The following is a 21,919-nucleotide window of genomic DNA, read 5'->3' as shown; positions in this document are numbered from 1 at the left end:
GGAAGAGGAGTGGGGCGATGGAGTGTTTGGCTGGATGAGGAGGCGGCGATGGGGAGGTGGAGAGGCGGAGAAGGAGAGAGGGAAAGGAGAGGAGGTGAGAAGGGAGCGGCGGAAGAAAGTGGGGAAAATGAAGGGGAACCCTAAAAGGGTTCCCTTATTCGAATGACAAAATGGATCGGACCCGGTCCACGAGTGGACCGGGTCAATTTTAGACTGGGTATTAAAACAATAGGCTAATAAATTAAAACACGAATTATTCTAAAAATTGAGATAAGAGATATGGACTAGTCCAAAAAAATATTAGGAGTCAATCGGGATTTGATTTGGAGCCCGGTAAGTCAAAATACGGACCGAGTGCAAGAAATAATTTGGTTTCTAAATTTGAATAAGAGACCTATTTAAATAACTTGTGTTAAAATATTGATCGACATAAAATATGCAAACATTAATGTTCAGATAAAAAATGGCGTAATAGCCGTGCAATAATATTCCGAAAATCCACAGTAAGATAAATATTATTATTTAATTATGCAAAGATAAAATGCGATGTGTGTGCGTAAGCTGGTAAAATACTGAAATGATAAAAAATTGTGAATAATAATAATAATAATAATAAAAAAAAAATACGATAAATAATAATAATTGATAGAATGATACAATGGCGGTATTGATAAGAGGCTAATAATTATAGTAAACATAATATATATTTTTTATTTTTTTCAAAATATTAGAAGCTTAAAATAGGTATTTTGGCAGAGAGACGGGACAAAATTGGGTGTCAACAGTATATTTATAACAAATTTACTCTTACCAACTACATTACTTTTACAACTCATGTTCAATTTTCTTTTTATTGAACTAAAATTCGATCATTTGATGTTGTATATTTTAGAAATGTTTTCTAGTAGTGTATTAGTTTTGTTATGAACTATGATTTGCTCATTTGTTAAGATTGTACAAGCATTGAGAAAGTTTTGATGGTTTTCGCAACTTGTGGGGTTTTTATGTCTATAAGAAAAAATACAACTCAAGAAATCCAAACTCTATGTCAAAACAAAACTTCAACTTCAAATCATCATGATTTCAAATCACTGATTTCATAGCATGATTTTAAATTGTTTATTGTTGAGAATCCTCACAAGATAATGAATCCCTTGTTTTGTATAGATCTTATTTCCTAAACTCATAATGGTATATTCAAAGGAAATTCCTTAGGTTTTAAGTAGAAGACTAACTTAATAGGCTAATTAGCATCTCTGTGTGTGGACCAACTCTTAATTATCTCTCAATCAGACAAACACAAACTAAATGGGATTTCATCAATGAACTTTCCTTTCTCACGGACATTGAACCAAGGTCCGAGCACTACGAGGAGTTGTGAGGGTGCTCAATAGGTCTCACATAATAATAAGTCCAGATAATACTTATGTTAACCCTTTTAATGTAATTTGTACACATGATATGAAACATGTAGCACAACGTTTCTTCTTTTTTTCATGAGTATATGTCTTTTATATCTTAAGATAATGTTGTACAACTGATATTCAGACACTGTATACATCTCATTAAGTTAATTACTTAGTCTACTAATAAATCTAAACTCACATTTGATCTCTTAAGTTAGATAAGGTGTCACTTTTTTCACCATCAAAATAGCGTGATGACCTTTTGCTATTATTGTGCAACACTAAAAAAATTTAAGTCTTATGCTTTAAAATTTTGTTTCATCTTCATACCACTATATTGATGAAGGTTGTCACTTGTATGAAAAGACTTATCTCTGTCTACCTGAGATACCTTTTGATAATATTAAAAATGCATAACAAGCGGTCACAATAAGAACGTACCATAAATGCACAACCAAAGTCAAGATAGAAAGTGTTACGAACATTTATTATTGTCTTTTGATCAGTCTCCTGCATTTAAAATATGTTACAAATTGCACCATTAATGTTAGAAGTTTTTGAATGGACACCCATCTTTTTATATTTTTGCATATTTTTAACTTAAGAACTTAAAACTTGGCTCTGCCAAAACTTCTAGGGAAAGGGACAACATCCTTAACATCATTCAAGCCAGTGGCATAGAGAACTAAAGGTTCAAGCATTAGATTGAAACCAGAAGTTTTAGCTGCCCCATTTTTGCGAAGATCTAAAAACCATTCATACTGCTGTTTTGGCAATTCTAATTCCTCTATCCTGCAAAAAAGACATTCAAGGAAACAACACAATATGGTTGAGAATGTTAGTAAGCACAATAACATATTAGCGATGGACAATTTTTGTCAATAAGTAATAAAATTGTACCTAATCCTATTTAATATGAATTAGTAATGAATTATAAAAAAATCTTGTTAGCTACGGACAGATTAGAGATGAATTTTGTAACAAATTCTAGAATTTTTTGATAGAGAGATAACTCTCAGGGAGCTTTTAAGTCAAATGGTCTCTTAAGTTTGAGGGTATATATTATCTTGAACGCATATAGTCCTTTTAAGTTTGCAAAAATTGAGCACCTTTGGTCCAACTTGCAGAATATCCAAATTGGCTATTGAAATTAACGGAAACATCATGTGTTGTTCATGTGACTGGCTAAAGTAGAAAATAATCCTGATAGAGATTTTCTTCCCGGTTTCATTTTTCCTCCAATTACAGCAACCACAACAAAAAAAACAAAACAAAAAGTCTCGATAAATGAATCACCAGAAATGTGTTCCAAAAAAATGTTTGCTAGTAAAGAAAATAAGTCGTGGGAGAAAATTAATGAAATTGTGCAAGCTAAAGATCCCAATCACAATCGTTACTATTTTGATTGGTCATGCGGAAGGCACATGAAATATTCACTAGCACTATTAAATGATTCATTTTGAAATTTCATCCATTGGACAAAAATTAAAGTGCTCAACTTTTACAAACTTAAAATATTGTACGCGCTCAGGATAATATAACACTGATGAAAATAGATTTAAAAGGGTATATAACAACTTATCTGAATGAATATAGGTTTGTTACCTTGTTCTTAATTTGTCAAAACATTCCTCACTTTGGCTTCCCCTAACAAGAGTTCCCACCTGCACATAAATAGGCTTTAATTAACTTGATTACTCTTGAAGGTTGCTGCTAGGATTATCTAGAGAAGAATTTATAAGTAAAAGTAAATGCAATCTCTATTATGTATAGTACATTTTTTTGTCTCTTGTGAATAAGTGTTATCTAATAATGAACAAGAAATATCTGTCTTTCTGCTAAACATATTGTATTACCTTTGGTAAAACCACATCAAATGTTGCGACTGTTTTCCCATCTTCATTCAACTTTGCGTAAAATGACTTAATTTCTTTTGGATGGTTGTATATTATCACTGGCTTTGTGTATATCTCATTAACCAAATAACTGCCAACCAAAGAGATTTTAAAAAATTTAGTAAGAACTACATATGTGTGAATTGATCACTCCAACAGAGTAATAGTATAGAAGTCATTTAGTTCTAAAAATTTCTCAAATTTAATACCATAAAGGTATTTTTTTTTCTTTTCTTTTCTTGTTTTATTTAAGTATGAACATAATACTCGTTTATTTAAAACATGAACACATTAGACGGTGAAATATATTTAAATTTCTGACATGAAATGTATAAAGTGGCAAAATGTTGACGTGACAAATGATGAGTGGAACATGATTCAACTCCAAAAGTTGACTTCTGGTCATTGCATTTTTCGATTTGCACATAGTTTAGTTAATTTAATGTGAATATTTTTTAATAACGTCACTATTTCAGTAAGTAAAGTTTAATGATTATAGTAAAATTAACACTCAGATTATACCTTTCATGTTCTTCAGTCAAAGAATCTCCCCACTCGATCTTCTTTTCAAATTTATTCCCAGTAGCCTGCTCTCGGATCATCATACAATACAAGGATATATAAAGCATCATATTTCCAAAACTTCAATCATTTGACTTTTTATCCCTCAACAATCTCCGATTTTGGTCCTTGTGATATATGACTAAACATATTTAACCTTTAATATTAATTGAAATAAGATCGAATGGAACAATATATAGACAAATAAATCCCTTATGGGTTCCAAGCTATTCCTTTAATTATGCATTTTTTTTTCTCCCTCCACTTGTAAATCTTTACGAATTTGATGAATTATTAACTAGTAGATCATTTGATTACACGTGTTATGTTGATTTGGTATTTTTGTGCCATTAGTCTATATCTAAGAGTAATATAATTCCAGGGATAGTCTAAATCTAACATATTTTCTATATATATTAAGGGACCAAAACACATATTTTACTTAATTGAAGGTTAAATACAGGGGCGGATCTACGTGTAAGTGAGGGTGTTACAGTGTATATATAGGATAAATTACAGTGTATATATAGGATAAATTTTCTGTATTTAGGTGTATATATCAACTTTTGAACACCCTCAGCAAAAAATTACAGTGTATATTTAGCTTTTTTTTTTCCGAACAACCTGAATGAAAATCTTAAATCCGCCACTGGTTAAATATGCTTAGTCATATATTTCAAGAACCATTTTAGAACTTACCGATAATTGAGCGACTAAAAATACAATTATAACTTCAAGGAAATATGATTACCTCTGTTAAAACTTCTATGGCTACATCGTAAGAAATTTTTTCAAATGAACTTGATATGATCAATTGAAGGCGATCCATAACAGCTTTATCAATCCTTTTCAAGATAAATTGGATGTCTTCAGTGCAACTCTCTAAAATCCTTTTGCATACAAATTTCAAGAACTCATCTGCACAATCCATGGCATCCTAAAGATACCACAGAATAATAGCAAATAGGTAGGTTATTTGGTTCAAAAATCAAATGTTAAGGCAAGTACAAAAAAATAAAAAGAAGGAATTTCTATCATAACAAAAATCCGTCATTAATAGGTTGAGAGATTGATTATCAAAAATTCTTGTTAGCAAGGCAAAGGCGGATCCAAGATCTAAACTATATGGGTTCAATTTTAAGATTACTAGCATTGAACTCGTTATATTTTTAAAGTTATGATTTCATATCTATATTTATTCTGATTTTAATAAATCTTTATACATAAATTTATACTCTGTGTTGAAAGTTAGGGGTTCGATTGAACCCATAATGCTACATATGCCCTCTGAGCTACGGACTATTTAGCGACGAATTTCGTAGCCAATTTTTATTTCTTTAGTCACCTACACAGGCACAAACAAGATATATAGGCATGAGAAAGTCCAACGCAAATGCAATAAGACGTGAGAGCTATATGTCTTTTAAATTGATTTTATGGGTAGCTACGTACGCACAGTTATATTTTAGGTAAAGTTAGTCAATTAAAATTAAGGTATTAAGATAAAGTCAATTAAAATTAGTTTACACGACTCAACGTATAGTAGTTAAAAGTCAAATAGGATAGCCATAGACTATTACCCAAAAATGCGAATTTAAAATTCAAATTTGATGAATGCAACCTTAAGGTTCTTACCCGTGAGCTTATTGTATTTTAAAATTATGGATTTAGAATTGTAGTTTCTCTCTCTCACACACACATATATATATGAGAGTAAGATCTGCTCAATATATATAAATCGTATGTTCTGTATCAAAATTATTGGTCCAGTGACTGCATGTTATAATTATAAGTTACCTTAAGTTGATAATATAAAAGAATTATACTGACAATGTATAGAAATTGAACTCTCAGAATTTTACCTCTAACTCGGAGAAGGCCATTTCAACGTCCACCATCCATGTCTCAGCTAATAAATTATTGGACTCTGATGATTTCTCTGCTTTAAATCTTGGGCCAAATGAATACACATTTCCAAGGGCACAAGCTTGACTCTCAAGATGAAAATGACCACAATCTATCAGATAAGTCTCTTGTGAAAAAAAATCTTTAGAGAATTCAAGAGAATTAACTAATTGGTTGTCAATTTTCCCATTGTTGAGAAGAGTTGTTACTTGAAATTTCTTACTGAGAGTTTCTGAATTATTGGTTGTAATTATAGGTGTTTGAACATGTAGGAACCCTTGGTCTTGGAAAAAAGTATGAGTTGCCAAAGTAAGTGCATTATGGATTCTCATAACAGATGCCACCTACAAAATAAATTTGAGAATCAAGATAATTAATAGAGGATATATACATAGTATCACCAAGCAAATACAATGGACCAATTAGCAAAATAATAGATATTATATTGACTCGACAAATTTAAATTGTGTTTTTTTGCCTTCGTGAAGAAAACATGTTATATTTGAATTATTTCAGAATTATATTAGCTACCAAATATGGAGTAACTATACAAATTTAACATAACAAATAGGTAAGTAAGTGATGAAACAATTAATAATCATGATAAATTTGTGAATATTCACAAGCAAAGGGATATATCAAACATGCACATTTCAATTAATTGAAGGTAAATTATGTTTATTCATAATCATAAGGATTAAATCAGAATTTAATAGCTGAAGGACCAAAAAAGTCAATTAATTGTAGGTTAAATATGATTGCTCAAATATCATGAGGACTAAAATCAAAATTTACTAATAACTGAAGGACCAAAAAATTCAATTAATTGAAGGTTAAATATGTTAAGTCATATATCATAAGGACTAAAATATGAATTTACTAATAATTGGATCGACCGAAAAAGAGTTATTAGCCCTAATTACTAATTTTAATATCTAACTTTATGAAACGATTTATCTTTTTAATCGACAATAGAATACCAATGAAAGATTTTTGGCAGAATATATTTTCGTGAAAATGACTTCAATCAGATCAAACACACTATAATCGTCTCATCATTTAAAATGTCATGAATTATTAGATATTGTAATCACCGTTGTTGTTCGTGGTCGAAAATGGGGAAAATTTCTTAAGGATTCCAGAGGCAATCTTTTTTTTGATAATGGATATTTATATTGGTCCACAGTCCCCAAATGTAGAATTTTCTCTGTTTTGAGCTCAATAACTTGATATTTCCCTTTCATCAATGGCTGTTGTAATATCCCTTCAACTAATATACATGTTCCACAAGGCATAACTTGACAAGGAGTAGCCAAAGCTGAGTCCACAAGTACCTGAAATTAAGATAAATCATGGCTCAAATGCAGATTAATATGAGTTTAATTACCTTATCAAATATCTTTTTTTTTGTTATTTCTACCTGGTGTCGGTATTCATATTATGTCCAGACTAATTCAGATTCATGCTGCATGAGGTCTTTTAAGGGGAAGCACTTCCTAACTGAATTTGTTTTATATCCAAGGATCAAACCCGAAGCCTCTAATTAAGGGTGGAGGAATCCTATCCATCCCACTATAACCTGATTGGTACCTCATCATATATAGAGCGGAGCCGTGCATAATAATCTGAGGAAACTATTCTTAATTTTCCTTTAAAAATATAAATAAAAACATCCCCTCACACATAATTGTCTAATTTTTTTTCTTGAAAAAATACGTGAAAATATTTTTTTAATATGGTTGATGGCGAGACTCGAACTCATGTGAATAAATCTAAGAACTTACGAGACATTAAGGTAATGGGTGGTATAAACTCCTCCTGAAAACCCCTATGACCAACGGAGGATACATCCTTTAGAGACGGGTATTATCCGACATTGCTTCGCAAAACATTTTTATTATATATACGTGAGTAAATATACTTTCTAAGTAATATTATGTATGAAAAAAAATTCAAAAAGTAAATTCAATTTGAGACAAGAAATAAATCCTCAAACCAACATAATCTAGACCAAAACCAATTTAAAAATCAGTGCGACAAATAGACTGATATTGCTCGTGTAAAATCATGCGCACGCCACTACTTGTCACACTAATTTATATATATGTGGAGCCAAGGCCAGAGCTAAAGGGGCGAAAATGGGTTTATCCAAATGCCCTCCATCGAAAAATTACACTATATATACAAGGTCAATTTTTTAATGTATATATAATAGATGATAAATCCCCTCGATGAAAATTCTGCCTTCACCATTGTACAAAGGCTATTATATTCTCTGACAATAAAATAGATGCATGTTTCTAGGAATAGAAAGAGATTATCTAATTGAACTTATACCCGGAGATTATGCACACAAGAACCATCACTAATTTGCAATATTGAAGTAGAGTCCTTTGGTGCTTTTTGCATGACAAATTTTTCCCTAACACTATGATCACCTCCACCAAGAACCTTCACAATATACCTAACTAGCGGAATTCTTGATTGAAGTATCTCCATACATCTCATTTCTTTTGCTCCCACCACCTCAGGAGAAGCAGCATCCGCGGCCAATACAGGCCGCGGCTGTGCTGCTTCTTTCCTGATCTCCCAGGATGACTTAACCCACCCTCCTATGACTACTTTTTCACCAATCAATCCCGCACCACCGTCACCACGACCTAATATAGCTTTCAAGATCACCCTTTCCGTGCACAAAGAACTAACATGGTCAATTTTTTCGACTATATCTTGATCTGAAGCCATTATTACGATTTAAAATGTCACGAAAAAAAAAAAAGATATCACGGCGCTTACAACACTAGACTAGCTCAAAGAATTGGGAAATGACACTTGAATATTAATTTAATTTTGGAAGGGTTGGCTAGTGAGTAGGTGTTTATATACATGAAGAAATTAATCACATGAAAGGACTTCAATTTGGATGCTTTGCTTGAGAAATTAAAGATTGAGGTATTTAATTTAATTTGACAGGATTAAAGATGAAAGGAGAGGGTGGAAGGAAGTTTAAGGAGGAAGTAAAGAGATAATCTTTTTGGTTCTGACAATATAATCTTGCAACCTCGGGAAAACAGAAGTTGTCTAAGGTTTGGTATTCTTCAAAGGTAGGAAATCCGCGGGATTTATTTTTTGGGAAAGGACACAAATTGCTATTAAAAGTTTTTTTTTTAGTATTTTCAAAATAATTTCATTTTCTAGCCATTTTTCAACTAATTCCAGCATATGTATATAAACTGTATCACTATTGTATATATATAGAAATTGTATCATTGTTGTATAGAATATGTATCACTACCGAATACGTATAGAAAAAATGAATCATCATCGGATAGAATATGTATCCCTAAAGTATATGTATAAAAAATATATCATTGTTATATAATTTGTGTATAATAAATGTATAATTAGAAATATATAATTGGTGTATAATTTCTAATTAATTAATATATACTTACTAATTACTAATTTTACGCATATTAAACATGTTTTGGGATATCTCTTGAATGCTCGATTAACGAATGCTTACTAGTTATACACTTCGTATACATGTTTTGGGATAATTTTTTGAAGGGTCAATACTAATTTTTTTCGTCGATCTTTACTGGCGACTTTAGTCGCCACAAATGGTCCTGTCCTTTTTGTAGCCGCCCTTTTAGTGACGACTTTTCGATCTTCTGTAAAGTCTATTTTTTTTTAGTGAATGGGCTACTGGGCTAGCGCTAGACAATACTTTGGGTCGAACGGCCCACTCGAGGTATTAAGCCCAAACGTGGGCCAAAAAAATTTCTGACGGCCACTATGTGTCCTTTTCCCTTTTTTTCTTTCTGTTTTAGCATTCAGGACGTACCTGCCTGATTAATTTAAATCCACACGGGGTATTGATCCATTTAAAGCGGGAAGTGTTTCCTGGCTGGAGTTTTTCCATACTCAAAACTTGAAAGAACTGTATCCGAAGTCATGACTTTTCCGCTATTTTTGGTATTTCGAGAAACAAAAACTTCTAGTTGTCCGTTAAAGAAAACAAGATTGAACCCAATTGGAATTAGCTTAATAAAAGTAGCTTTTAAGCACTTGGACTAAGCTTGTATTCAGCTTGTTAAAGGAAATTGTATTCATGTGAATTTAAATTAAATTAAATTATATTTATTTATCACGCTTAAGTGGTAAAGTTGGGGACAGGAGGGAGTGAGTATATACTCTCTCATTTAGGGGTAAATACTTACCACACTCGGTGTTTAAATGACATCAAAACAAGAAATCTTTAACTGTTATCTAATAATCTTTAATTATACTAATAATATTTTTGTACCTCATAAAATAAATGTATATAATTAGAAATAGTATTATCTAATATTTTTTGCAATGAGAAAGAATGACAGGTAATGACGTGCAAAGCACATTTATAGTACTATTGCATAGTTCAACTACATCTTTTATAAATATTAATCCAGTTAAAATTTACTATCTTTTACACAAAATTTCAAGTAAATGAAAATTTTCTAAAGGCGACATGGCAACACACGTCAATAGAGACTAATCTGGTCTTAAACAGTGTAAAAGTTTAAATAAACATTCATATCGTTTAATCATGGTTAATAGATAAATGTGTGTATGAAAGATCATGTCTTGCATCCACTATAAGTTTGGTGTAATACAAAATCACCATTAAGGAAGAGTCAATGTCAAGTTGATCAGCTAGATTCCAGAACATGTTGAAAAAGTTCATAAGATAAACTGAAGAATAGTCTTAGTCGACTAAAACTGTTAAGAATAACCTATCCAGATCATAGTCTAGTGCCATTTTACAGGCAATACCTATGTTGATTGAACTCTCCAAAAATGTTACAGCGCCCGTGTCCGATCATCAAAAAATGCATCACTTCTGGATAATCCAACACACCCTTCCGAGTTTTTGAAGAATCCAAACAACATAGCTCAATACTATCCATAGAATACAAAATTACATGGGATATTCCATAAACATCTAAGTAAGGATAAAATAACAAATGCACACATAATCTTCAACATAAACCCAAAGCTAATGATCTATGACTATATTCTCTAGAGGATGAACAAAAAAAACAGGTAAGAGATTACCAAAAAGTGGATTGAAACAGTAACATATGACTATTCACAGTCAAGCTAACAGCCTTATCAGTGCTCTATATATGTATGTTCCCATTGTAAACTCTGATAACAAGCCACACAGTGGCCGCAGATAATCTTGTTTATATCTCTAATTACAAAGGATATTTCTCCATCTGTACAATCATCAGATCTAGTTATCATCAATCAAGTAATTTCTTTAAAAGGCAGAATCTTGATCTTGAGTTTACTATTTTCCCCCGCTTTTTTTGGCTCTCTAATTAATACTCATTTGTCTAAAAGCTGCAGAAATTGGTTGGATTTGTACACTAGAACTTGCAGCAGCAGCAAGAGCAGCCCTGCCGAATCGCAATAGTTTAGGCTTCCCATGAACATTCCCCTTGTTAGAATTTCTGATTCCGCCACATTGTGAAGGCGCCACCAGCTTTAAGGGATTCAAGTCCTTTATATATTTGACGCCACTTATGTGATGAGACAACGGTGAAACTGAAAAAAAAAATACAAAGTTCGTGAGGACGCGAAAAAATGAACATTTCTTATCACATCCCTCTTTTCCATAGCAGAAGTACTTACCGATTCTCGTGTGAGATGGAGCAGTGGCTCGGTGAAGGCGACACTTGAATGAGCCAGGGTGAGTGGCGGGTGCACATAGGCATACCTTCTTTGATGCTGACGATGAAATTGATAGAAAGACAAAACGCATGGTTCATGAGATCGCACTAGTTAAAACATTTCTTATCACAGCACTTTTTTTCATAGCAGAAGTATTTACCTGTTCTCGTGTGAGATGCGGCAGTGGCTCGGTGAATAAGACACTTGAATGAGCCAGTACATAGGCAAAATTTCTTTGATGCTGCAGCACTAATGGCAGTGGCTTTATTATAACCACCATTAGCTTTAGACTTGCTAACTCTTTCTTTTTTCTTGTTCTGGTTCTTGTTCGTCTCTTTAACGAGCAAGTGACTTGATTTCAATCCCTTCTCCATCATATTATGACTGTAAGCATTTTAAAAACAGAGAAACAAATCAACTAAACAACAAAAATGTGATTGAAAAAAAGGTAAATAATATACTACAAAATGCACCAGCAGTGTGGAACAGATTAAATTCTTGATCACACTATTAATCATCAAACATTTTTAAATTAAACACAAATAGAACGTTCTCAATGGAAAAAACAGAACTTTCTCAAGTAGCAGCGAATTCAAGATCTTAAATCAATTGAAGTTATTACTTCCTCTGGTCTATTTTACATGAAACTAGTCCGTTTCTATAAGAATAACCACTTCTCGAAAACATTTCAGTTTGAACGTCTCATTTTGCGCCTAATGACGTGCTCTTATAGGCATATAGACAAGTCTAATGTACTTTTGGTATGCGCCTAATTTTCCTTCTTTTAAACTGCGTGTCAAGTCAAATATCTCCAACTGATTGGAAAGAAACAACAAACGTCAAACTGCAAAATCCACCAGCAATGTGGAATAAATTTAACACAAATAGCACATTTTCAGTGAAAATAGCAAATTCACAAGTAGTGGAAAATTCAAGATCTTAAATCAATCACAGTTATGACTTCCTTTGTTCATCTTACATGACACTAGTCCCTTTGTAGCACTAATTCTATAAAAATGACACTCCTCGCCTTCTCGGAAACTTTTCAGTTTGATGTTCTCATTTTGCGCTTAACAGCGAGAAATCTAGTTTTTTGTACTTACCTCCCTACTAATAATAGACATGGTCAATGATGCGATCATGCTCGTATAAGCATATAGACAAGTCTAATACCACCATATCAAGTCAAATACCCCCATATAAAATCAAATAGAATGAGTAGTATTGTGACAGCGAATGGCATTTTAATATAAATAAACATTTTTTGAAAATATCAACTTAAATGGTTCAAACTCAAATACTACACCCACCCCTATCTTCAAGGAAGCAGCACAATCAATATACCAAAAATACAGATTCTAAAAAGAAAAAACAGGAATTGTAATCAGAAAGAAATATAGACAACTTCAAAAAAAAAAAAAAAAAGAGCACAAAGAAGAAGCCAAAATGAACCTACTAAAACACAAATACTACATCTACTCTTATCTTCAAAGAAGAAATACTATCAAATGGTAATAAAATTGTTCATTTACCAAAAAAGAGAAATACAATCAATACCAAAAAAAAAAAAAAAAAAAACAGAGATATACACCCAATTATCCAAACAGTTAAAACAGAGCACAAATAAGCCAAAATAAACCGATAAAACACAAATGAATGGACAAAACCCCACATTTTGGAAAGCCCAAAAAAAAAAAAAAAGAGGACTAATCATAATTTAAGCAAAAGAAAATGGTAATGAGGCAGAGAAGAGATATATACAACTTTAAAAAAAAAAAAAAAAAAACGAGATATATACACTCTCTTGAGTTCTTATTGAGGCTTACGATGACTAGTAGCTACATAATCATATTCGGAGATTTATCGACCTTACGTCACTACGATAAGCTCAGAATGTCCATTCATGCTTATGTCCCCAGTTAAAAAGAAAAAAAAGAAAAAAGAAGAAGAAGAAGCAGAGATATACACGCAATTATCCAAACAATTAAAAACAGAGCACAAATATAAGCCAAAATGAAACTTTAATCAAACAGATAAAAAGCGATCGCAAGAAAATTTTGAAGAGAAAATTACCATATATTTAGCCACAGAAAATGGTAATTCAAGCGATTTATACAACTTCAAAAAAAAAAAAAAAAAACACACACACAACTTCACTAAAAAAAAAAAGAGGAAGCCAAAATGAACCGACTAAATACAACACTTTAATTGGCCCATTAAGAAAACAATTAAACAAACAGATAACAGGCAATCGCACGTAACTGACAATTTAGTTTGACAATGAATTTGCACGTAATCTTTCCATATTTTAAAATAAAATTTACATACCTCAAAATTAGTCCTATTAAAGTCCCCATAAAATCTTTAAAAGACATGACAAAAGACGTGTATGAATTTCGAAAATGGTAATAAAATGCCACCTAAATTGAAACAGAGAGATACCCACCCAATTTTGTGAAACAGTTAAAACAGAGCCCCAAAAAAAAAAAAAAAAAAAACTGACACCGACTGAAACACTAATTAGGACTGAACCGTCACACTTAACTTACTAAGAAAATCTTAATCAAACATTTAATTAAATCAGGAAATGAAAAATAAAAGGAGAAGAGAACATTACCAAGATGGTTAATTAAACACTCCCAATTTGCAAACCAACTAATTAGACTCATCAAAAACTTCAACGCTTGAATTTTTCTTGAAATTAAAAATGACCCAAATCACCGATTCTGAAATGAAAGCAGATGGTTAAATATACTACTTTTTTTTTTTTTTTTTTTTTGGAGAAAGTAAAAACAGAGATATACACCCAATTTTCGGAAAACAGAGCACAAAAAAAAAAACGAAAATGAACCGACTAAATCACTAAATACTGAACAGAGTGACTAAACCGTCACAATTAGGATCTGTTTGGCCAATTCTTCACTTTTTCCGGAATTTTTTTTCACTTTTTTTGAAAATTCAGTGTTTGGTCATCTTTTTAAGTTTTTACAATTTTAGTACGTTCAAACCAGCGGCAGACCCCGTGTAAATATGTCAATTATTACATATTACAGATATATATTAAACATTAAACACCTTAATAAATATACCATATAAATTTAAACACCCTTGATAAAATTTTTAGCTCCGCTACTAGTTCAAACAACCAAATATTCTTTATAAAAACTATAATCAAACACAACTTCAACTTCAAAAATTCCGAAAGAAGTGAAAAAAGATATTTGATTTCTATGGCCAAACACCTACTTAATTTGCCCCCATCAAAGAGAAATTTAATCAAACAGATAACAGGCAATCGCAATGAAATTTTATTTACTCGTAATTTGCCAGATTTTGGAAAGCAAAAAAAAGACTAACCGTACCACAAAAAATGGTAACTAAAGCAGAGAGATATATACAACTCTTTTTTTTTTTTTTTTTTTTCAAGGCGATCGATAAGGAAAAGAGAATATTACCAAGAAGTGGCCGAAGGAGAATGTGTGTCATCATCGATTCTTGGAATCACAGTGAAATTGAATACTCCCATTTTGTGATCAACTGATAAAATCATCGAAAAAACCTCAACACTTATTTTTTGGAAATAAGAAGAGACCCAAAAAGAGCCAAAATGAACCGACTAATAACCGGTTATTTTGAGAAGTTTTTTTTTTTTTTTTTTTTTCAAAAAAGTATATTTTTATGAGAAGCAATTTTTGTGAGGCTAATTCATTTGAACATTGACTTTGACTGATTTTAATAAGCATATTGTGTTTGAAATTTTTTTTTAAAAAGTATTGTTGAGTGTTAAATTATGAAAAAAGGCAAGTATCAATAAACGTTTACTATTAAGATTATTTTATAAAGAGAAATTATTTTAAATGGCTATTATGAAAGACTTTAATTAGTTTTACTTTTAACTAATTAAAATGTAAAAATATATTTTTAATTAATATAATACATAAATAAATAAATAAATAAAAATTAAATATTGATATAGTATCAACACGATAACTAAAAAACTACAACCAAAATAAAATTCAAAATCATTCCACAAATTAAAATTCAACACAAAAATGAGAAGAATCATTCATACATCACGAAGATTCTCAATGATTTTATCCCTAATGTATTATGCGGCAGAGGTTACCTTAAGGCATAACTAAAGTCTGCCGCATAAGGCAGACTTTTCGCAAAGCCTTGCCTTGCGAATATTTTTTTTATTTTTATGACTAAGCCGGGGTTCAAACCCAGAACCTATTTTAGGCGAAAGACAAAAATTAAAGACCTGTAATTTGAGGGGCAAAAATTAAAGACCACCCCTAAAGAAGGGTAATCATGCAAATTGCCGCCCAAAAATCGTAGGTTAGAAATTCTAGCTTGGCTTTTGGCTTATTTTTGTCATTTTAACTTAAAAACAAATGCTTAAAAAAAACTTTTTTATTTTACTCAAACACTGTTAAAGTACTTAAAAGCTATTTTGGCTTAAACACCTAAAAATATGGGGATATTCATACTATACTTGGCTATATGGGGAAGAATGTTGACTAAAGATAGGCTTGCTAAATGGGATTGTATAGATGATGTTCAATGTTCACTGTGCGAAGCTAATGATGAGGGATGTCACCATTTGTTCTTCACTTGTAATTTCTCAAAACAAAGCTGGACCAGTTTACTCAGATGGCAAGGGATTGCAAGGCAAACCATGAACTGGCAACAGGAAATACAGTGGGCATTAACACATGCTCGAGGAAGGAGTATAAATGCCGAAATTTATCGGATGACGCTAGCTGGGAGCATATACCATATATGGAAAGAGAGGAACACCAGAGTATCCCAAGGAAAACGATGAGTAGCTGCAATTGTGGTGCGGCAAATTGTCCAAGAAGTGCACTGCCGAGAATCTAGAATGTCAAGGTTGAGTAAAAGACTACAGGAGCTTAATTATTATCCTACTGTGTAGCATGCAATTATTAGGATTTTTTTGAATGTTTGGTTGTGCAAAGTAGTTGTTCTGTAAGGCTGGGACTCAGGTTTGAGATTTCTGAGCTTGTAATTATCACTTGGTAAATAAAAAAACTTACTTACCAAAAAACACCTAAAATAAGTCAATCGGAATAGACTCTAAGTAGGCGTTTGGCCATAGAAATCAAATAATTTTTCACTTTATTTGGAATTTGAGTTGAAGATAGAGTTGTGTTTCGTTATTATTTTTTTTGTCAAAAATATATTTAATCGTTTAAATGTACTAAAAATGAAAATGAAAACAAGATTTAAGTGTCAAACTTCAAATACAATTTCAAAGTTGTATTTGAAATTTTGATGATCAAATGCTGATTTTCAATAAAGTGAAAAAAAAAACAAAAAAAAAAGAATAATTCTCATTGAACATGGAGACTAATCCGTCACACTTAATTTTTCCCCATCAAGAGAACTTTATCAAACCGATAACCGGCAGGGAAAGAACATAAAAGGAGAAGAATATATTACATTGAAATTGAATACTCCCATTTTGCGATCAACTATTTTAAACTTCTTAGAAACTTCAAAAATTTGAAATTTTTTGAAATTAAAAAGAATCCAAATCAGTTGATTCAGAAAACTTGGAAGTAGGAGAGAGAGAGAGAGAGAGAGAGAGAGAGAGAGAGAGAGAGAGAAGTGTAAAGTGGATATATTGAGTTGGAACTAATATAACGCATATTGAATTTTGGGCGAGCCCCTCGGATCTTACGTAACCAACTCTTGTCCTCTTTCTTTTCTTCTTTTTGGATTTAATTTATACACTTATGGTTCGTTTTTTCTGGTGGAATATTCAGGATTCAGTCTTTTCAATTTACATTATGTTTGATATTATTAATCAAATACAATATAAATTCAACTTCAAATTCAAATTCATTGTACGTTATTCTTATATTATTTATACCATTTTAAAATGTCTATATGATTAGCATGGAATACAAGTGCAACGCACATGTCCTGCTGATGTTTTCAATCTCCGACGATGACTTCAAAAATTTAACAAGCTGTGAACGTGTAGGTTTTTTTTTGCATGTATTATGCCAGTTTATAGTATAGTTTAAAACATTCTACCCACGGAAGGAGTAATACTCCCTCAAGTTTAAAATAATTGATAAAATAATTGACATTTTAGCCTCTAAAAATTGATCCAAGATAATTGATGTTTCACAAAATCAAGAAAATATTTAATTCGTTATCTCAAATTTTATCTGACACATTCCCACTTCAATGTACGAATTTAATAATTATATCTATATATCCTTTCAATTCATTTTACTTGTCGTGTTTACCTTTAGCATTCTTTTTAACTAATTAAAATGATAATTTAAATAAACTGTAATCATTTATTTGTTGACCACATTTAATATTACTTTTTTGGTACCACATTACTTTCTTTCCATATTTATTGGAGTAAAAGTAAAGTTGAAAAAATAGTTAATTTAATTTAATTTTTTAAAATAACGGGTATTTTAAACCAATTGTCTTTAGTAATCAAGATAAAATGTCTGTAGTCCAATTGTCTTTAGTAATCTAGATAAAATGTCTGAAGTAGGTCTATGTTTTCAATCTCCGACGATGACTCCAAAAAATTTAACAAGCTTTGAACGTGTAGGATCTTTTCTGCATGTATTCTATCAGTTTATAGTATAGATTAAAATATTCGACCCACGGAAGGAGTTATACTCCCTCCAGTTTAATATAATTGATGTTTGAGCCTCTAAAAATTGATTCAAAATAATTGATGGTTCACAAAATCAAGAAAATATTTAATTCTTTTTCTAAAATTCATCTTGACACATTCCTAATTCAATATAAAATTTTAATAATTATATCAATATATCTTTTCAATCCATTTTTAATCAATGTACAAACACCTAAAACCCTATTTTCATCTTTTAAAATTTTTGCACTTTTAGTACATTCAAATAACCAAATATTCTTTTTATAAACTATAACTAAACACAACTCTAACTTCAAAAAAATTGAAAAAAGTGAAAAATATTTGGTTTTATGGACAAATGCGTAATTAATTTGCCCAATCAAGGGAACATTAATCAAACAGATAACATGCTATCACAAGGAAAGAAGATAGAAGGAGAAGAAAGCAAATCAGTTGACTCAGAACACTTGAAGTTGGAGAGAGAGAGAGAGGGAAAGTAGGTGTAAAGCTGATATGTTGAGGTGGAACTGATATAACGCATATTGCAATTTGGGCGAGCCCCTCAGATATTTTGTAAGTAACTCTTGTCCTCTTTCTTTTCTTCTTTTTGGATTTAACTTATACACTTATGAGTTGTTTGGTTCTAGTGGGATATTCAGGATTAAGTTTTATTTTAAATTTATATTGTGTTTGGTATTATTAACCAAATACAATGTAAGTTCAAATTCAATTTCATCATACCCTATTTGTATATCGTTTATACCATTTTAAAACGTCTATATGATTAGCATGGAATACTTGTGCAATGCACGTGTCCCACAACTAGTCATGATAAAATATCTGAAGTCGATCGATGTTTTCAGTCTCCGATAATGACTCCAAAAATTTAACAAGCTTTGAATGTGTAAGATCTTTTTTGCATGTGTTCGGTCACTTTATAATATAGTTTAAAATATTCGACTCATGGAAGGAGTAATACTTCCTCCAGTTTAAAATAATTGACATTTTAGCCTCGAAAAATGGGTGGGGATCCGGTCCGGTACTATTTGGTCAAGTATTATTCCATGGCTATCTAGCATCATGCCACATCATCACAATAAAATCTGATGGCTCTAATTTATTTGTATTAAAATACAAAACATAACTCATGGAAGTGGGACTGCTATTGTTTTCTGTATTCATCTATTTCACCAAGCTAAAATAGCATAATTCAGTTTTCGTGAGAAAGCCATTGGTACACATTTCAAATCATTTGGTGTTCGTAAGAAAGATGAAGCATAGCATAAAAAAGAGTGAGATGAGAGCTAGGAATGATATGGACAGATGAAACGGTTAAGAAGGCAAAAGTTGGATAGAAACAAGTTCTTGATTAGATCTCTAAAGGAAACAGAGTAAAGGGAGGAAAGAGAAATGATAATGGTTTATCTTTTGTATAATACAAATGTGTTGGAGCCATCAGGTTTTATTGTGATGATATGGCATGATCATAGATAGTCATTGAACAATACTTGATCAATTGACCCTCAAAAAATTGATTCAAGATAATTGATGTTTCACAAAATCAAGAAAATATTTAATTCTTTTTCTCAAATTTTATCTTAACACATTCCTACTTCAATGTACAAATTGAATGATTATAGCTATATATCCTTTCAATTCATTTTACTTGTCGTGTTTATCTTTAGCATTCTTCTAAAAAATATTACTAATTAAGAAGATAATTTAATTAAACTATTATCATTTATTTGTTGATCTCATTTAATATTACTTTTTTTGTACTACGTTAATTTTTTTCTATATTTATTGGAGTAAAAATAAAAGTGAAAAATAGTTAATTTTATTTTCTAAAATAAAGGCAGTTTAAACCAATTGTCTTTAGTAATCATGATAAAATGACTGAAGTTATTCAATGTTTTCAATCTCCGATGATGACTCCAAAAATTTAACAAGCTTTTAACGTGTAGGATCTTTTCTGCATGTATGCTATCAATTTATAGTATAGTTTAAAATATTCGACCCACAAAAAGAGTAATAATCCCTCCAGTTTAAAATAATTGATATTTTAGCCTCTAAAACTTGATCCAAAATAATTGATGTTTCATAAAATCAAGAAAAAATTTAATTCTTTTTCTCAAATTTTATCTTAACACATTCCAAATTCAATGTACAAATTTAATAATTATATCAATATATCCTTTCAATCCATTTTATATCAATGTACAACACCTAAAACCATGTTTTCATCTTTTTAACTTTTTATACTTTTAGTACATTCAAACAACCAAATATTCTTTGTAAAACTATAACCATACACAACTCCAAATTCAAACATTCCGAAAAAGGTGAACAATATTTGGTTTTTATGGGCAAACGCCTACTTAATTTGCCCCATCAAGAGAACTTTAATCAAATAGATAACAAGCTATCACAAGGAAAAACGATGAAAGGAGAAGAAAATATTACAGTGAAATAGAATACTCCCAGTTTACAACTAATTAATCTAATTAAACTCATCAAAAACGTGAAAATAATTGAAATTAAAAGGAACCCAAATCAGTTGCTTCAGGAAACCTGAAGTTCGCGCGCGCGCGTGCACACACACAGAGAGAGAGAGAGAGAGAGAGAGAGAGAGAGAGAGGGAGGGAAAGTAAGTGTAAAGTGGATGCGTTGAGTTGGAATTGATATAACGCATATTGCATTTTCGGGGCGCTCCACGGATCTTATGTAACTAACTCATATTCTCTCTCTTTTCTTCTTTTTTCCTTTTTGGATTTAACTTATACACTTATGGGTCGTCTGATTCTGGAAGAATATTCAGGATTAAGTCTAGTTTTAAATTTATATTGTATTTGGTACTATTAATCAAATACAATGTAAATTCAATTTCAAATTCAAATTCACCATACGTTATTCTTATATTGTTTATGCCATTTTAAGACGTCTATATGATTAGCATGGAATACCGACAACTAGTCATGATAAAATGTTTTAAGTCGATCGATGTTTTCAATCTTTGACAATGACTCCAAAATTTTAACAAGCTTTGAACATGTAGGATCTTTTCTGCATGTATTCTGTCAGTTTATAATATAGTTTAAATATTCAACCCGCGGAAGGAGTAATATTCCCTCTAGTTTAAAATAATTGACATTTTAGCCTCTAAAATTAATCCAAGATAATTGATGTTTCAGAAAATCAAGAAAATATTTAATTCTTTATTTTATTTTGACACATTCCTAACAATTATATCTATATATCCTTTCAATCCATTTTACTTGTCGTGTTTATCTTTAGCATTCTTCTTAAAAAATGTTACTAATTAAAATGATAATTTAATTAAACTAATTATCATTTATTTGTTTATCTCATTTAATATTACTTTTTTTGTACCACATTAATTTCCTTCCATATTTATTGGAGTAAAAGTCAAGGTGAAAAAATAGTTAATTTTATTTAACTCTCTAAAATAATGAGTATTTCAAACCAATTGTCTTTAATAATCATGATAAAATGTTTGAAGTCGATCGGTGTTTTCAATCTACAATGATGACTCCAAAAATTTAACAAGCTTTGAACGTGTAGGATCTTTTTTGCATGTATTATGTCAGTTTATAGTATAATATAAAATATTCGACCCACGGAAAGAGTAATACTCCCTCTAGTTTAAAATAATTGACATTTTAGCCTCTAAAAATTGATCCAAAATAATTGATGTTTCACAAAATCAAGAAAATATTTAATTCTTTTTCTCAATTTTATCTCGATACATTCCTAATTCA

The 21,919-nt window shown here is 31.0% G+C and overlaps 2 protein-coding genes across 4 annotated transcripts; both read right to left on the bottom strand.

The window, feature by feature from the left end:
- Nucleotides 1–2,014: 2,014 nt before the first annotated feature.
- Nucleotides 2,015–8,512, bottom strand: LOC132606095 (asparagine--tRNA ligase, cytoplasmic 2-like). The gene is made up of 8 exons (XM_060319433.1): nucleotides 8,105–8,512; nucleotides 6,862–7,101; nucleotides 5,725–6,111; nucleotides 4,614–4,799; nucleotides 3,824–3,888; nucleotides 3,263–3,392; nucleotides 3,012–3,070; nucleotides 2,015–2,198 (listed from the first exon to the last, which is right to left on the bottom strand). The coding sequence occupies exons 1-8, from the start codon at nucleotides 8,510–8,512 to the stop codon at nucleotides 2,015–2,017; spliced, it is 1,659 nt and encodes a 552-aa protein (XP_060175416.1).
- Nucleotides 8,513–10,646: 2,134 nt separating this feature from the next.
- Nucleotides 10,647–15,172, bottom strand: LOC132605756 (uncharacterized). Of its 3 annotated transcripts, XM_060318985.1 has the most exons (5): nucleotides 14,941–15,167; nucleotides 14,103–14,211; nucleotides 11,646–11,869; nucleotides 11,447–11,542; nucleotides 10,649–11,359 (listed from the first exon to the last, which is right to left on the bottom strand). In XM_060318985.1, the coding sequence occupies exons 3-5, from the start codon at nucleotides 11,860–11,862 to the stop codon at nucleotides 11,130–11,132; spliced, it is 543 nt and encodes a 180-aa protein (XP_060174968.1). In that variant the 5' UTR covers nucleotides 11,863–11,869; nucleotides 14,103–14,211; nucleotides 14,941–15,167; the 3' UTR covers nucleotides 10,649–11,129. The 3 variants fall into 3 exon arrangements, with proteins under 3 accessions (XP_060174967.1, XP_060174969.1, XP_060174968.1); XM_060318984.1 differs by lacking the exon at nucleotides 14,103–14,211 and having other exon boundaries at nucleotides 10,647–11,359; nucleotides 14,941–15,172; XM_060318986.1 differs by lacking the exons at nucleotides 14,103–14,211; nucleotides 14,941–15,167 and adding an exon at nucleotides 13,312–13,603 and having other exon boundaries at nucleotides 10,648–11,359.
- Nucleotides 15,173–21,919: the final 6,747 nt, after the last annotated feature.

This window comes from Lycium barbarum, chromosome 8 (genome assembly GCF_019175385.1).
Source record: "Lycium barbarum isolate Lr01 chromosome 8, ASM1917538v2, whole genome shotgun sequence".
NCBI classification, from domain to species: Eukaryota; Viridiplantae; Streptophyta; class Magnoliopsida; order Solanales; family Solanaceae; genus Lycium; species Lycium barbarum.
The sequence above is the reverse complement of the archived record's forward strand: the minus strand, read 5'-3'. Positions and strand labels throughout refer to the sequence as shown.

Excerpts from the sequence above, each read along its gene's own strand:
- LOC132606095 (XM_060319433.1), bottom strand. The coding sequence starts at position 8,512 with ATGGCTTCAGATCAAGATATAGTCGAAAAAATTGACCATGTTAGTTCT. Across the intron at positions 7,102-8,104 it reads CTTGTGTGCATAATCTCCGG|GTACTTGTGGACTCAGCTTT; the intron begins GTATAAGTTCAA and ends TCTTAATTTCAG. Across the intron at positions 6,112-6,861 it reads TTCGACCACGAACAACAACG|GTGGCATCTGTTATGAGAAT; the intron begins GTGATTACAATA and ends TTTATTTTGTAG.
- LOC132605756 (XM_060318984.1), bottom strand. The coding sequence starts at position 15,035 with ATGATTTTATCAGTTGATCACAAAATGGGAGTATTCAATTTCACTGTG. Across the intron at positions 11,870-14,940 it reads TCTCCTTCGGCCACTTCTTG|TCATAATATGATGGAGAAGG; the intron begins GTAATATTCTCT and ends AAATGCTTACAG. Across the intron at positions 11,360-11,446 it reads TCCATCTCACACGAGAATCG|TTTCACCGTTGTCTCATCAC; the intron begins GTAAGTACTTCT and ends TTTTTTTTTCAG.